This window comes from Dinoponera quadriceps, unplaced genomic scaffold, assembly GCF_001313825.1.
Source record: "Dinoponera quadriceps isolate SergipeBrazil2010 unplaced genomic scaffold, ASM131382v1 scaffold3, whole genome shotgun sequence".
In the NCBI taxonomy this organism is placed as follows: Eukaryota; Metazoa; Arthropoda; class Insecta; order Hymenoptera; family Formicidae; genus Dinoponera; species Dinoponera quadriceps.
This window is the reverse complement of record NW_014554293.1, coordinates 340,422-355,218: the sequence shown is the minus strand read 5'-3', so window position 1 is coordinate 355,218 and position 14,797 is coordinate 340,422. Positions and strand designations below refer to the sequence as shown.

At 36.0% G+C, this 14,797-nt stretch overlaps 3 protein-coding genes across 4 annotated transcripts; 1 reads left to right on the top strand and 2 right to left on the bottom strand.

Moving 5' to 3' along the window:
- Positions 1-1,160: 1,160 nt before the first annotated feature.
- LOC106742716 (heparan-sulfate 6-O-sulfotransferase 1-B) lies at positions 1,161-9,465 on the top strand. The gene is made up of 4 exons (XM_014615917.1): positions 1,161-1,814; positions 3,469-3,872; positions 4,520-4,699; positions 5,987-9,465. Exons 1-4 carry the CDS (start codon positions 1,340-1,342, stop codon positions 6,302-6,304), a joined length of 1,377 nt encoding a protein of 458 aa, XP_014471403.1. The 5' UTR covers positions 1,161-1,339; the 3' UTR covers positions 6,305-9,465.
- Positions 9,466-9,609: 144 nt separating this feature from the next.
- LOC106742738 (SPRY domain-containing protein 7) lies at positions 9,610-12,115 on the bottom strand. The gene is made up of 4 exons (XM_014615956.1): positions 11,596-12,115; positions 10,622-10,899; positions 10,444-10,546; positions 9,610-10,143 (listed from the first exon to the last, which is right to left on the bottom strand). Exons 1-4 carry the CDS (start codon positions 11,696-11,698, stop codon positions 10,046-10,048), a joined length of 582 nt encoding a protein of 193 aa, XP_014471442.1. The 5' UTR covers positions 11,699-12,115; the 3' UTR covers positions 9,610-10,045.
- A 553-nt stretch (positions 12,116-12,668) lies between these two features.
- Positions 12,669-14,127, bottom strand: LOC106742829 (60S ribosomal protein L35a). Of its 2 annotated transcripts, none has more exons than XM_014616136.1 (4): positions 14,107-14,127; positions 13,374-13,609; positions 12,834-12,992; positions 12,669-12,743 (listed from the first exon to the last, which is right to left on the bottom strand). In XM_014616136.1, the coding sequence occupies exons 2-4, from the start codon at positions 13,605-13,607 to the stop codon at positions 12,720-12,722; spliced, it is 417 nt and encodes a 138-aa protein (XP_014471622.1). In that variant the 5' UTR covers positions 13,608-13,609; positions 14,107-14,127; the 3' UTR covers positions 12,669-12,719. The 2 variants fall into 2 exon arrangements, with proteins under 2 accessions (XP_014471622.1, XP_014471615.1); XM_014616129.1 differs by having other exon boundaries at positions 14,057-14,126.
- Between the last annotated feature and the right edge of the window lie 670 nt (positions 14,128-14,797).

The following is a 14,797-nucleotide window of genomic DNA, read 5'->3' as shown; positions in this document are numbered from 1 at the left end:
AACCAATGAGTGATTTATATTACGGTAGCCTGTCGTTGATTCGTCGTTGATGTTCGTTTCAAGTTTTTGAATTCGAACACTTTGAATTGGATTTTAATTTAAGATTCGGCGCGAGTAATCAAGAGTGTACCGTCCCCACCGTGACTCGGACCAGCCCCCTTATTTTGTAACTTCCCAGCCACGTTTAATTGCAGCTATATAATTTTAAATGTAACAATAACTTTACGTCGATGTTATAATTTTTTATTCAATAACGTTACTGCAATATGGCACATATAATAATATAGAAATATGTACATAATAGTACATAATAGTTACGTTAATACGTATAATCCACTTCACGTGAATTTAAGTATATAATGATATAAAAGATGTATTTATATCAACGACAAAATGATTGCAACATCTATTTTTATTTCAAGTTTTAGAACGTATCCCGTGTCCAATAGGAAAATTTGTTTCTTAGTCATTCACAGGAGATGCGTTTTGCTATTGGATACGAGATGCGTTGCGAAACTCGTTGAGAGAAAAACGTGTTCAATCTTTTCGTCGCTGATCATACATGTTGTGAATGTAGTACAATATAAATGTTTTCATTCGAATCTACCAGTGAGTTTTTGACAAAAAGCAAAATATAGAAATAAGACTTACAAAGTGTAAGAAGAAGACGAGCCATTCCATAACGGTTCGTAGCCCGTAGGTAGAAGAAAAAATAACAATGACGTCAAGACGACAAGGAAATAAAACTCGTTTTTCGATCTTTTTTTATCATTTTGACGTCATTCTCACGTCATCTTCATTTTCCGTTCTATCTGAGAGATTATTTATTATCTACACATAGACGACATATTAAACATTACATCGCCTACGCACAGACTATTGTATTCTTTCTTACGCATGGACGCCCCTGAATTCGGACTCCCAATGGCCTGTTTCTTTCCGTTAATAGCACATCCAGGAATATTTAAAAGATCCGAAGTATCAAATTACCCTATTCTCTTTTCTGTGTAGACGCTGTAAGTATAGAAAGAAGGCGATGCTTCCAAAGACGATGAGGATCACTGAGCGCGCGTTTCTTACCTCAACGCGCGCCAACCAACACTATCTAACCGTACGACGACGACATTACCCGAGCGCCTATATATCTCCAGACTAGTGGCAGGGAGTCGAAGCACGAAGCGGCGAAGTGGAGAGCGGCGGGGAGCTGAGCAGCTGTCATGGCCGACGCTCGACGCGAGCGTAGTTACGATCGGTTCGTCGTATCGGACGAACGGTGCGCGGCGAGTTCACGTCGTCCACTGGTGCCGCAGAAGCTGTGAACGTGCGAGAATGGGGCGCGATGCCGAAGGGCAGACGAGTAGCGGGTGCCGACGGATCGACGGCAGACGCTAGCGAACTCGCTCTGCTCGTGCCGGAGGACTTATGCGACGGGAGGAGGTGGGCGACGATGGAGTCGCGGCCGCGCAGGACCCGCTTGCGTAGCGTCGTCGGGGTATGCCTGCTGCTGGCGCTCAGCGGAATCATCTACTTGGGCTACTTCTGCCCGGATCACGTGTGTGCCCTGACCAACCGCGAGATCAAAGAGTCCGTCAGGCTATCCGAGGGTCTGCTGGCTCCTGTCGGCCCTGCTGGCTCCGGCCTGTCTTCCGTCTCCATCGAGCTCGACAGGAATGGCCTGCTGTCTGTTCATCCCGCTTTCAAACTCCAGAGCGTCCAGGGCAGTCTGGGCTACGACGATGTTTTCGCCAACGACACCTTCCAGTTTGATATCAATGCTCACGACGTCATGGTGTTCCTACATATACAGAAGACTGGTGAGTACCTTGCTCCGCTGGAGCACCTGTGTCATTCCATATTTAACGTGAGCCAAGATCTTGCGAAGGTGATCCGGATTGTTAATCGATGCCCGAGACTTTGGATCAGTCACTGGTACTCCGCGAATGAACCATCCTGTGCTAATTTTTTTTCATTCGTTACCTTTGTGCAGAATCTGGAATACAGTGACTTGGCATTCTGTAAATTGTCCTCTGGTTCGTGTCTCAGTTTTTTTGTGTGTTAAGAGCAGTTTACAAATTATTCTTTCACTCAGATTTCAATGCGATGCTATATTTCACCAGTGTGTTAAATTTATTCATTTATTTTCTTTTTTAATACAACACTTATATATGAGAATACTTTGTGAAGCCAGAACTGTACACGTTGTTGTTAAGTGTTATGTAACACTTTAATATAAAGTTTTGCAAAACAGTTCCATATGCAGTGACTTCTTGGAGAAATGTATATTTTAAATGAGAATGTTGTATGCCAAAGTAAATTTATGATTTGTGAGAAGCGAAATGCTTGTTCAGACACATATATCACTTTGCACCAAAATACAGCGGGTGCTTAAATAAAAATAAAACAATAAAGAAATGTCATTTCCTTTCTGGCCATTGTGCACTTGAATTATTGCATTATTCATCACGCATTCTCAAACATCCAGACCTTGTCTTAGAAAGAAAGAGAGAAAGAGAATAATTCAGGGATGCGAAGTTGTTTAGTATGCTATGTGTTTTGCATCCTCTCTTTGTCTTCTTTCTCTTTGCATTCATAAATTTTCCTTTGTAAAACTGAAGCTTATTATAATACATTTGCTATACGCTTTAATTTAAGAAGACAAATCAGCAAAAGTCCGGACGACACACATGTTACTATATATATAATAATATATAATTGTTAAATTGCAGAGTTATGTTGGTGAATACGTGCGAAATACATGACACAAAACACACAAAGACACAGAAACACAAAGAAATCCCTTTTTACTCGTCTAAATACTAGCAAACGATATAGGGTATGTTTGTAAATAGATTCAACTAACACTAGTAAAAGAGGTGAAGTTAGTAGTATGTAAAATTACTGGTGCTGCGTTTCGTATCTTCCACCAATAAATCAGTTGTTGGTGTCAGGGGCTGTATACTTATTATTATTGTCTTGGACAATAAATAATCTTCATAATGACTGAATAAATAAAATAAAACATATTTTTCTCTTAATACGAGCACATGAATTACTGCTTTTTTTTGTATTCAAGCATGTAAAAAAATAGCTTAAAAGATATTTTAAAGTTACCGGCCTAATTCGGCTTATTTATCAAAATACTAGTGTACAGTTCGATTTCATTCTACTTAAAATCATGTTTGTCTCTTTATTCGCGCTTTATTTCTCTCGATCATTTCAATAACCAGTTCCAATCGTCTCTCTTTATATTCGCTTGATTCGATCATATTGAACACAGTAATCATTCTCTGCAATCAATTTCCACATATCAACAGCTAATTTACCGGGAGATATGAAACGTAGCACCAGTAATTGTCACTACTTGCCGACTTCATCTCTCCCACTGGTGGTAGGCTAATCCATTTCGAAACACATCCGTAAATGTCCGTTGTAAAGTATCCGCTAACGGAATGTTCGCTTTCTTTCAAGGTGGCACATTGTTTGGGAAACATCTGGTGCGAGATCTAGATTTGCAAAGACCGTGCTCGTGTCAACGACGACGCAAGCGTTGCTTCTGTTTCCGTCCAAACCGTAACGAAAATTGGCTGTTCTCACGATACTCCACCGGCTGGAAGTGCGGTCTGCACGCGGACTGGACTGAATTAACGAGTTGTGTAGATACAGAACTTAACAAAATCGAAGGTGAAGGCATCAAGCGCCGTTACTTTTACATAACTATCATAAGGGATCCTGTCGCGAGGTATCTCTCCGAATTCAGACATGTGCAAAGAGGTGCTACATGGAGAGGCGCTCGTCACTGGTGCGGAGGTACTCAAACGAACATACCCCAGTGTTACACCGGACCCAGCTGGCAAGGTGTCACCTTAGAACAGGTAATTACAGGTTAATAGGTAATAGTTTATTCGGAACTACGCGTGAAATGTTTTCGCTCGCTGTGTTGGTCGCTTAATCTATCGCTTTATTTGTTTTTGATACTGTCTTCTATTATGAATATGAATTATCGACATGCAATTTTACGTATAGAAATAACATGAGATAAGGTTTGCCTCTTATCTAAGACCATTCTTCCTTATTTCACGCGCAGCTATTTCCCGTCAGATAACATTACTATGCCCTCTTCTATAATAAATGCACTGTATTGACTTGTTATCCAGGGTGGATGAAAACTTTCATCTAGGGCGGATGAAAAAGACCGGATTTTGCTCAAAGTAACGATAAAATCAAATATAGAAATATTAATGTACATTAAAAATTTGATACACACTCGATTTAATGCGAGAAAGATATCGAGATAAGAGTTTTCTCGTATCTAAAAGTTTCACACTTGATGTGTAATCATTTTCTACCATATAAATTGACCATGTCTTCTTTTATAATAAGTGCGTTGTGCTGTTATCAAGGCGAACAAAAGAAATCGTATTTTTTTTCAAGGTATTCATAAAAATCAAATATAAAAGTATCATCGTTGATCAAAAATGTAATTTCACACTCGATTTAACGTGAAATTGTATACTTGCAGTTTATGGCGTGTTCTTACAATTTGGCGAATAATCGTCAAACCAGAATGCTAGCGGATCTATCAATAGTTGGCTGTTACAACTCCACTCTCAGCGGTACTGACAGAGATCGTCTAATGTTGGCCAGTGCTAAGCACAATTTGCAGTTCATGCCTTTCTTCATGCTGACTGAATACCAGAAGGTATGTAGTACATTTAAATATATTTTCTTTTTATTATTATTGTTCCTTCCTCCTTGCTCCAGTTATTATTTTTATTATTATTTATTACTTTATATTATTTATTACACTTATTAAAATGTATCGTAATTTTAAATCTTGTGTTCTCACAGAGAATATATATACTATACACATACACACACATGATATCTAAGTTTTTTTATTGGCCAAAAAGTGATTACAATATGATTAATCAAATATAAATTATTTTTATAAAATTACTATTGTGTATATATACAAAATAATACAGAGAATAAGTATAAATTTAGCAGTGTTGCAGTTTCTTTTACAAATATTCTATGTTGTACGAAGTTGTTATTCTTATACATCACGTCCGTGGCTTGGCTGTTTAAGAATAGATGTCTTAACGTAAATATTTATGAGAACTTCCCTCCCAACATGTGGGAACGGTAGATTTCTTTCGTAAATTTCTCATTACCATCCTTAATTTGTTACAGTTTTATCACAGTTGCACCATATATATTCGATATACAATTAGAAAAATACTAAGAAATATGTATCCGCTTTTGTAATTTCATTATATTTTATATACTTTATATATTGAATTAAGTTTTATGCGCTCGAATAACATATTTGAGTAAAATGATGCCAAATATTCTACACAATTCTAGAAGTATGGTTTTAGTAGTAAATTCTTTAGTAATATACGTCATAACTTTTTTATAGCGTCACTTTAGCTTGAATGCTACGCATTATTTTTTGTTACTATCAACGAGCTGAAGTCGTTATCCTTGATCTCTCTAACCAAATGGAGATATTTGACATCTAGAATTATCACGATCAATTGCACGAGAATCTATACCAAAATCATTATTGATGTTATTACGGTAACTATTTCTACGAAAAAAAATATGATGTAATATGAACTGCATATATTTACATTTTTATTCACGATGAGATTGTAATAATTAACTACATTGTTGTAAAGTATAGAAAATATTGCAAAATTAAGAATTACTGGATCAATTGAAAAAGTTCAGCATAACTTTTAAGTAAAATTTGACTTGATTGCGTCCAATATGGGATTACATCAAATAATTGCTGTTACTATTTATAATTCTGCAGCATTTGTACACTTCTATTGTGAATAGAAAGTGAATAGAAAGTCGGTATAGAAAGTGACCGGCGGTCCACTATCGAAAAACCATTGAAAATCGAGTCGAATTTTCAAACTGACCCAATATATTTTTTACTTCACATTCGTATATGACGAAATATTATGTCACGCAGGTGGGGCAGTATTCCTTTGAGGAAACGTTTGGAATGCGTTTCGCGGTTGCCTTCGAGCAGCACAATGCTACTCTCAGTGCAGCTACTATGGCAACTCTCAGGGCGGATCAATTGGACGCCGTGCGTAGACTCAACAACCTGGACCTGGAACTCTACGAGTTCGCAAAGAATCTCGCCTTTCAAAGGTTCAAACGGCTTAGAGATCGTGATCCCTATTTCGTACAACGATTCCAACACCTTGGTGAATTACCGTCGAGGCAAAGTGCCACGGAATTTAATTGGGATTCTGTCATCGAAGACACTACGGATAACGAATGAGGTATGAGTACATTACACCGACATAAACCTTATCGACACTTCGCAGTCGTCAACCGCGTGAACAGCGTCACTCTGGATCTGAGCATTTTGGGAAAAATACCCTCGAGACAACAAGATGCTTTGCTGTAATCGATGCGTAGCTGTCTCCGTGAAATTTACCAAAAGCAGAAATGTATACTCGTTTGTACTACGGTTTGTCACTAACCAATCACCGCGCAAACTCGTGTGAGCAATAACTCGCAATCGTGACCATTTGAGACGCGCTCCTACTTTCATTTTATTGTAAAATACGTGTGCAAGCTGTCGTGCAAACTGGCGTACTTGGACAAGACCAAAGAGAGCTCCGAGAACCTTGGTGTGATTCCTAGGTACTCTGTCAGTAAACTAAAAGCGTGTAAAAATTGTTACGTAATAATCACAGAAATTTTCTATAATTCATATGAAACGTTCGCAAACTCTATGAAGGTTCTTCCATATATAAGTAACATATCTTTGCTTCTAATCATACGAGTAATTATAAAATTACTAATTTCTTTTCATACATATCAATATTTATCCACAAATTGAATAATTGCCATATGCGCCAAATAATGATTTTCCTCCAATTAATTTGTGCGTATATTTTTGTTGTTGAATTACTTTATATCTTTTTTTCTATGACTTATATGTATGTATATATATCTGTTTCTGTTCAATATATAGAAATTCACACAGGGATTTAAACAGTGTTATAACATGTTGATACAATTATAAACTCATGTTTCTCAATTGATAAAAAAGAAAAAAAGAGATATATATATACATATAGAACAGTGATAATCTTAGGAAAAAAGATAAGGAAGATAATATTTTGAAGACAAATTGAAAATACTGTCAATTTCTTATTTTATACCTATTCTACAAATGTTTATTTATGAATCTTCTAGAATTTTCATGAAGTTTGTACTCACTTTAAAACTATTGTTTTGTTATATACGTTGACAAAAAATTTTATATTTGAGTTAATCTAATTTAATAAAATTATAAGTAAAATTTATTTCTACATGTGATTAAAAAATTTTAATATATTCTACTATTACATAAAAAGTAAGCACAGGCTTCTTTTTAAGACCACTCATAAAATATGCAAATTGCAACAGCATTGAGTGCAAATCAGGAAAAGAATTGCTTGTAATAATGCGATAACAGTGAAAAATTATGGCTGATGATTAGTTTTACTTATGTTTGATGCGTTACGAAATTTACATAATATATATTAATTAGAAGGGGAGAGGAAGAGAGAGAGAGAGAGAGCAAACGCCACTAATTATTGCACAAATATGCTATTTATATTAAAAAGAAGTAAATTATTGTTTTGGTTGAAAGAAACAAAAAGAGAACGTGCAAGAGATCTCAAATTAGTTCGCAGATCATCTTTTACGACAGGAAATCAAGAAAAATAGGGATATTATATTAGTATTTCAAGGTTTTGGTAGATATTTTATGCGTTATACAATTTTTTATATCGGTAGCACGTCGTAATTAAAAGGTGCGTAGGTTTTGACTTACTTTTGTAAATGTATATATCTGAAAGTACATATATATTTTTTAATCAAATTATTTGCAGCATGAAACGAGCTCGCGTTAGCTTTACAAAAACGATTTGTATAGTTTTTAAGTAATAAGATACTTATAGTAAACCACATAGAAATTGATGTATACGTATATTTCCGATGGAAATTTTCGAGAACAGGGAGAAAGTACTTTTTCATTCCTGATCTGAATATTGCTCGAGAAATTATAATCAACGGCCCTACTACATTCGAGATTGATATGTATAATACAAAATACTGTTCACGCTAATTATGATAAAATTTCGTTCTAGAAGAATGTTCACAGCATCATCAGATATTTAAATTTGTAAAAGTGTATCATGTGACAGTTCTTCTTATTAAGACAATTTGGTATTTGTAAGTTATTTAATCGCGGGCCTATATAGTTAAATTAAACAGCAGCATAAAATGCATTAGACAATGTCCGTAGATTACAAAGTCAGTCATACTATCTTACTACAGATAGTACTCACTCATCAAGCAACGAAAGTTGCAAGTGCAATAAGACTCGATGGGGGTTACCATTATAAATATCTCGTATCATCCAGTCATAAAATAAATGTAAAATAGCTGTCACAGTTTTATATATATATATATATATATATATGCATAGCTAACAACTGAAGTATAAAAAATTGCAAGAGCTCTCTTGAAAACACTCTTGAAGATCTTTTAGGGTTGAATACAGAAAAAAACATATATATATGTGTATGTATAAGTTTACATAGAGGAAATACAGAGTGCCATAAATCATGTATTTAAAAAAAAAACACTAACCATTGAAAATTAACAGTGTTACGTTCGACATGTAGAAACTTCATTATGGCAAATAATAATATATAAGTTATATATGATATTATTGAAATTACATTGTTTCACAATGGAATGATATTTATATAGTATAAATATGTAAGTGCGTAACACATTATTAATACTAATGGTTTAAAGCTAATATTAAGGACCAAAGATTAATATGTTTCAGCAAATATTCAGAGAATAAGGAAAGAACTTTTGATAAACATTATCAGACAAAAAGCTCATTACGTCGATAGAAGCGCAAAACACTTACTTTAACGTATTTCGTCTAGCTATCATTGTCTTATCGCAATAAAAGGCGCTTGTTTTAACTGTGATCGATTGCTATGTCAGATAAAAAAATTAGTGAGCACAAAATTAGTGAGTCAAAATTAGTGAGCACAAAATTTGTTGAATAGATTATATTACGATAACAGTCTTTTTGTGGTGATTTTCTTAGAATACGTTAAAATTTGGTGCGTTCGGTAATATCAAGAGAAATTTATTTATTTATTTCACGTATACACGTGCGAAATTGAAATTGTTAAAACGTTCATGCGATCGATGATGTAAAAAGGCGCGGTTTTTCCGGTATATTAGGCAGAATGAAACATTAGCTTTAACGTTTAATACAATATTTGTCGTAAGAGAAAGGAACTATGAAGAGAGATAGTTAATGAAATGCCATGACACTAGCCTAATGAAGCGAACAATAGGCCTAAAGCCGTCGGTACCTTATTTAAGCCAGTGTATATACCATACCATTAGTCGTCTAAGGATCAATAAATCATTATGTATACAATGCATACATACGTACATATATATATATATTATATATTACATGAATTGTACACACATATTTATGAATACATCATACCTATTATTATACAATTATACAAACAAAAGTATATATAGTTATATTGTATAATAGACAGATCAATAGAGCTGAATTTAAGTCACACATTCGAGCGATTAATACGTTATAAACCCTTTAATTTTAATAAACCCGAAGAATTCTCAGCGAATTATGTAAAATCTACTTATTACGCGAATGTGTTCTCTGTAGAGAGTAGATCGAAAAATAGATTCACATATTAGGCAAATCGTTTATTTCACACTCCTCCACAATTTAAGTATACCCATGTGTCATCGATGCGATTATTATTATGACGAACTTATAACGTTTCTTTGTTACTTTGTGACTGTGTGTTATCTCTTAATACTAATACCGTCGCGATTTCTTCTCTCGATTTATTGTTATCTTGGTTCCGATATTCAATTAAAAATCGAAATGGACGAAGAATGTATTAATGTAACGCTTTGACGGTCCATTAGCGGTTTTAGTTCCGTTCTGCTAGAGCAACGATTGCTCCAGCATTATTTTCTCGAAGCCTATTGGCAGGGTATGGACGAAATTTTCCAAAATTAAGTCTAAGATGGCTCCATCGTCCACTGCAAGAATATCACTGATTAAAGCAATTGTCACGAGAGAGTAATACGATACATGCTTGTTATACTTTTTCATTTAACACTAGAACCGCAATAAATCCCTCCTAGAACTATGGATGGGTCACTTCTGACCCACTTCTTTTTTTGTAATTATTCGTGAACTTTTTTGAACTTATTGCTTGATTGTTTTATGGTAAAGAAAACTTTGCAGCGATTAAAATCCAAAGGAATGGGAAAAAATAATCTACAAGTGGGTCGAAAATGAGCCAGCCGCGATTCTAGTATTAAACGAAAAATTCTTACCATATAACACTGGGTAAACCCGCCCCTTTATACCTATAACTGGAGCATTCATGGATTCCCCGTTCAAGTAAAAATTCAATTCTACATGGTCATAAGATACTCCCTGGAAAAGTAAATATCTATATAGTTGAGTCTTTATTCTTCTAAACCGTTAAAATCAAACACCAACGATTCTCACAATGATATCCCCTTCCTGTACAGGATTTTGTATCTTATGCAACTCCTGCTCGTTGTGCCTTAGGATACCATCCGAATTAAGCACCCAACTTTCCGAATCCTTTCCTCCTACAGCGACGTTAAGGTCTGCAGCTCTCCTGGCTAGTCCGATACCCCATATACCACCTTGTTGAATCTTTACTTCAAAATAACTTTTGCTCTGAACGAGAGGGGCGTTTGTTAAGGCACCACCACTACCGCATATTCTTAGACCATTTTTTACTATCACTACCTCATTTCCTGTGAGAAGAAAACAGATCAGAATAGGTTACTAGATTCTACAGCAAAAGTATTTTTATATCATTTGTCTAAATGTAGAATTCAGTGGTGTAAAATTTAAGAAGATAAAATGTCATATCATAAGTATAAAAATCATGGTATAAATCTAAAAAAACAGATGCTTAAATAACAATGACATCCTGATGTGTGAATGAAACATATTTTAGATTGTTTTGTGACAAAACACTTAATGTCCAATATTCAATGCAAATTGTTTAAAAAAATACATTATGTGTGTAAGAAAGTTACATATTATAGAATATGTCGGAATATGTGTTTTGATGAAAACTTTGCAAAAATCGTGATGACCTCAACGATAAATTCATAAATAATACATCATTTGAAGAATACAAATACACAGAGCACTGCGTCTGGCCCATTTATATCAGAAACGGCTATAACCGTTCACTTTTGACCATCATCATGAAAACGAATACATCCGAGTCAAGGTTAGCTCAACATAGAAATTTATGCTAATCTGTAAGCGATGTCAGCGATTACACGAATATTTCTCTTAGTATTAAGACTCGGTGACATGACTCAGTCGTATCCTCCAACCCAACGATATCAGCAAAGTTAAACATTGTTACACGTGTTAACGCAACGTCGAGTCTAATTTTGATCCTCGTCTGACACTCGGTTACAGATGACAGTTACCCATGTGGGACGTGTCTAAGGCGATGGGATTTCGTTCTCGCTGCGGTGCTTGAGCCGCGGCGAAGCCGAGGCCATCGAAACAGTTTCTCAGACAGCAGAACATCGTTCGCGCTTGCCGTCTCCGGGCGAGATTCGTTTCAGAAAGACGAGTACAGCATCGTAGCTCGACAGGCGACGACAGGAGAAAAACGTTTTCTCCCGCTCTCAAAGTTGATCCTTTCCTTTCAACGATTGTCTACCGCATCGTCGCTTCTTCTCCGCGATACACGACACCCATCCGCGAACTTCCTGATGCGTTATTCAAATCCACTTCGTAAACTCGCACGCGAAGATGGTCCCGTTTTCTTCGGAGATCCCGGAGGTGTCAGTGTGAGAGATCACGACGCGCGCGGTGGCGACTCATACTTGGCGACACCTTTCCGTAATCTAACAGTGGAGCCTTTTCAAATGCGCGAAGCTGCGAATGACACAGGACTCGCGTTTGAGATTAGGTTAGTTTCACGGAGCGAGGATAAATATAACAGTGCGCACGCGCATATCTGACGCGTTTCCTGCGAATGCCAAGGAAGGAATACCCACGCACGGGGTAGCGCCTTGTCGCGGCGCGTGGGCTGAGTAACCTCTGATGTCCATCTGAGGTGAAACCAAGCTACCCAAAAGGGATCTAATTACAATTAAAGTAAAAGTACCAATGCCCGGGTATGTGCCTAAACCTGGATATTATTGTTGTCTGGTCTTTAAAAACGAATATATATATATATTTTTTTTTTTCTATGTTGGAAATTTAGATGTTCATATTTAAAGACCAGAACAATCGTGGCCTGTTCTTTTTAGCTGAATAGACTGCACTAGTTCAAGAAATTTATTCTTTTTCGAAGAAGCAGAAGATCGAGTGCAAACAGTACAAACAACACGAACAAACCATATATCGCACAATATTCCTCTTAACTTAACGTGTATTGACAAAAAATTGACACGCAACGTTCCAACGTTCCAACGTTTATTTGCCGCAACATCGTGACAGAGTATTAACGAAGGTGAAGTGACTTGGTCTTGTACGAAATGAAATAACGTAGATTTTACCAAAATGGTATTTATTCGCTTATATTATACAAGAGGAATATTTAGATCCGACTAGGATACAGCATCTGCAATTAAGAGATTTAAATTTGAGTGATGAAATGATTCATACATTAACATGCATATTGATATCGTTAATTTTACTTAATAAAACTTACAATCCTAATACGGTGGCCCATAGCCTTGGCTGGAAGATTCCTCTTGAATTTCGCACGTACCGATCCGCTTGCTCCATGGGGACGAGTGACTTTTCCCCAAATAGCCCTAACTTTGGTTTTCCTAGTCGTCTTTTCTGGTACAGGAGTCTTGTTCTTGGCCTGAGAAAATTGTTTGATACAGTTTATATCTTAATTGTCAATAATGTTTAGAAATAATATGTAAAAGAAAAATATATTTGAATAAGTGAATAAATATCACATATATCATCAGCAATCATCAAAGTTTTCTTTGAATTTCATTTTATCGTATTCATATAGAAACATTATTCGACCAAGTAATTATCATCTTTGTGTTATAATTCTTTACTAATATTCTGGAGCCACACACATACATTTGTGTCTCTGTCATGAAAAATAGTTTACTACTAAAGACAGAGAACTGAACTTTTCAATTAGTCTAGCATAAAAAATTATATATTTTTAAACCTCCGATGACTTATATTTTATAAACACATATTATTTGCACAGAAAGAACTTTACCTTGTACACATATACACACCGCTTCCCTACATAGAAATTAGAGTCGTTCTTTGTCCTGGCTCCTTCAATTTTCAGCAGTGCTGTGTGCTCGTGTTGATTGCGCAACCCACGCTTGTATCCTGTGAAGATCGCCTTCGCATACAAGCGTCCATGTCGTTTGAACGGCCTTTTTTTCAAAGGTGCGTTCTCAGGCGCGCCTTCCTTCGTCTTGGGCACTTTCGCTTTGCTAGTCATTTCTACAAAACAGAATTGCAAAATTAAAATGGCACGATTAACAACACATGCGAACATTTCGTAAAAATAAGAAATATCAAGAGGGAAACCTCATAAAAATTATAGTTTACACGTGATTATCAGAGGTTATTTGACGAGACACTTTGAGGTTATGAGCGACAGATATTATGACGAAGATGAAAACAATTCGAAACCACACGAGATCGTTGAATTTGAAAAAGAAATCGGCGTCTTGCACACTTCTAGCATTTCAAACATCGTAATGTATAAATGATTTATTTTTTTCCTAATTATTCCAAGATACCATACGAAAACGGTCAGGGCAATCCGCCGGCATCTTTAGAGATTGAGTGAAATACAAGGAGACAATAATTGCACGGCAGCCTGACGCAATATCCTACAAAGTGTCCCTGTTATTTTTTGGAGAAATTAACAATGTTAAACAATACTTGTAACGAAATATGCGATCTCGAATTCAACATATGAATCAAATGCTCACCACGGACTGAAAGAAACAGCAAAAAGAATCGTATAGAGTGGAACCTCCTGTACGGGCGCTATCTATTTTGGAAAACGGACACGTAATTGGCATCAGCCTCGACAGATGGCAGGTTGATCTTCATATCGGCTAAGACTATCTTAAGATGATGAAACGACTTTGGCCTATATTTTTAACTCATTTTTATCGATAAAGATGCCTTAAATGTGGCTTCTCAAACAATCAGATGGCCTCAGAAACCACTTTTAGAGACACTTTTATCGATAAAAGTGAGTTCAGAGTATGGACCTTTGGGTGTTTACAAGTAGTTCGAATTCCAACCGAACAGTGGTATTCAATTTAAAAAAATTCCCTAGACTAATCGGATTTATACTCTCTGTTATGTTCTCTTGTTTATTCGTGTTACTTGCATTTTTCGTATTCGATCTTCTCGTTCTTGCTTCTTCTGGACTGCGTTCTTTTTGGGCATTTACGCGCTGTAAGCGTCATTCTATCTTCCTTTGGCATTTAGTGAACAATAAAGATGGAATGAAACTTACAGCGCATCAACGCCCAAAGAGAACGTAGCTCTAGAGTTCGAATATACGTTCATCTCGTTTTAAATGCGAAAAGTGCAAGCAACACGAATAAACTTTGTCTCAGTATTGACCGGATTAGATCAAAAGATCTAAAGCCCATATCAGATTACGAT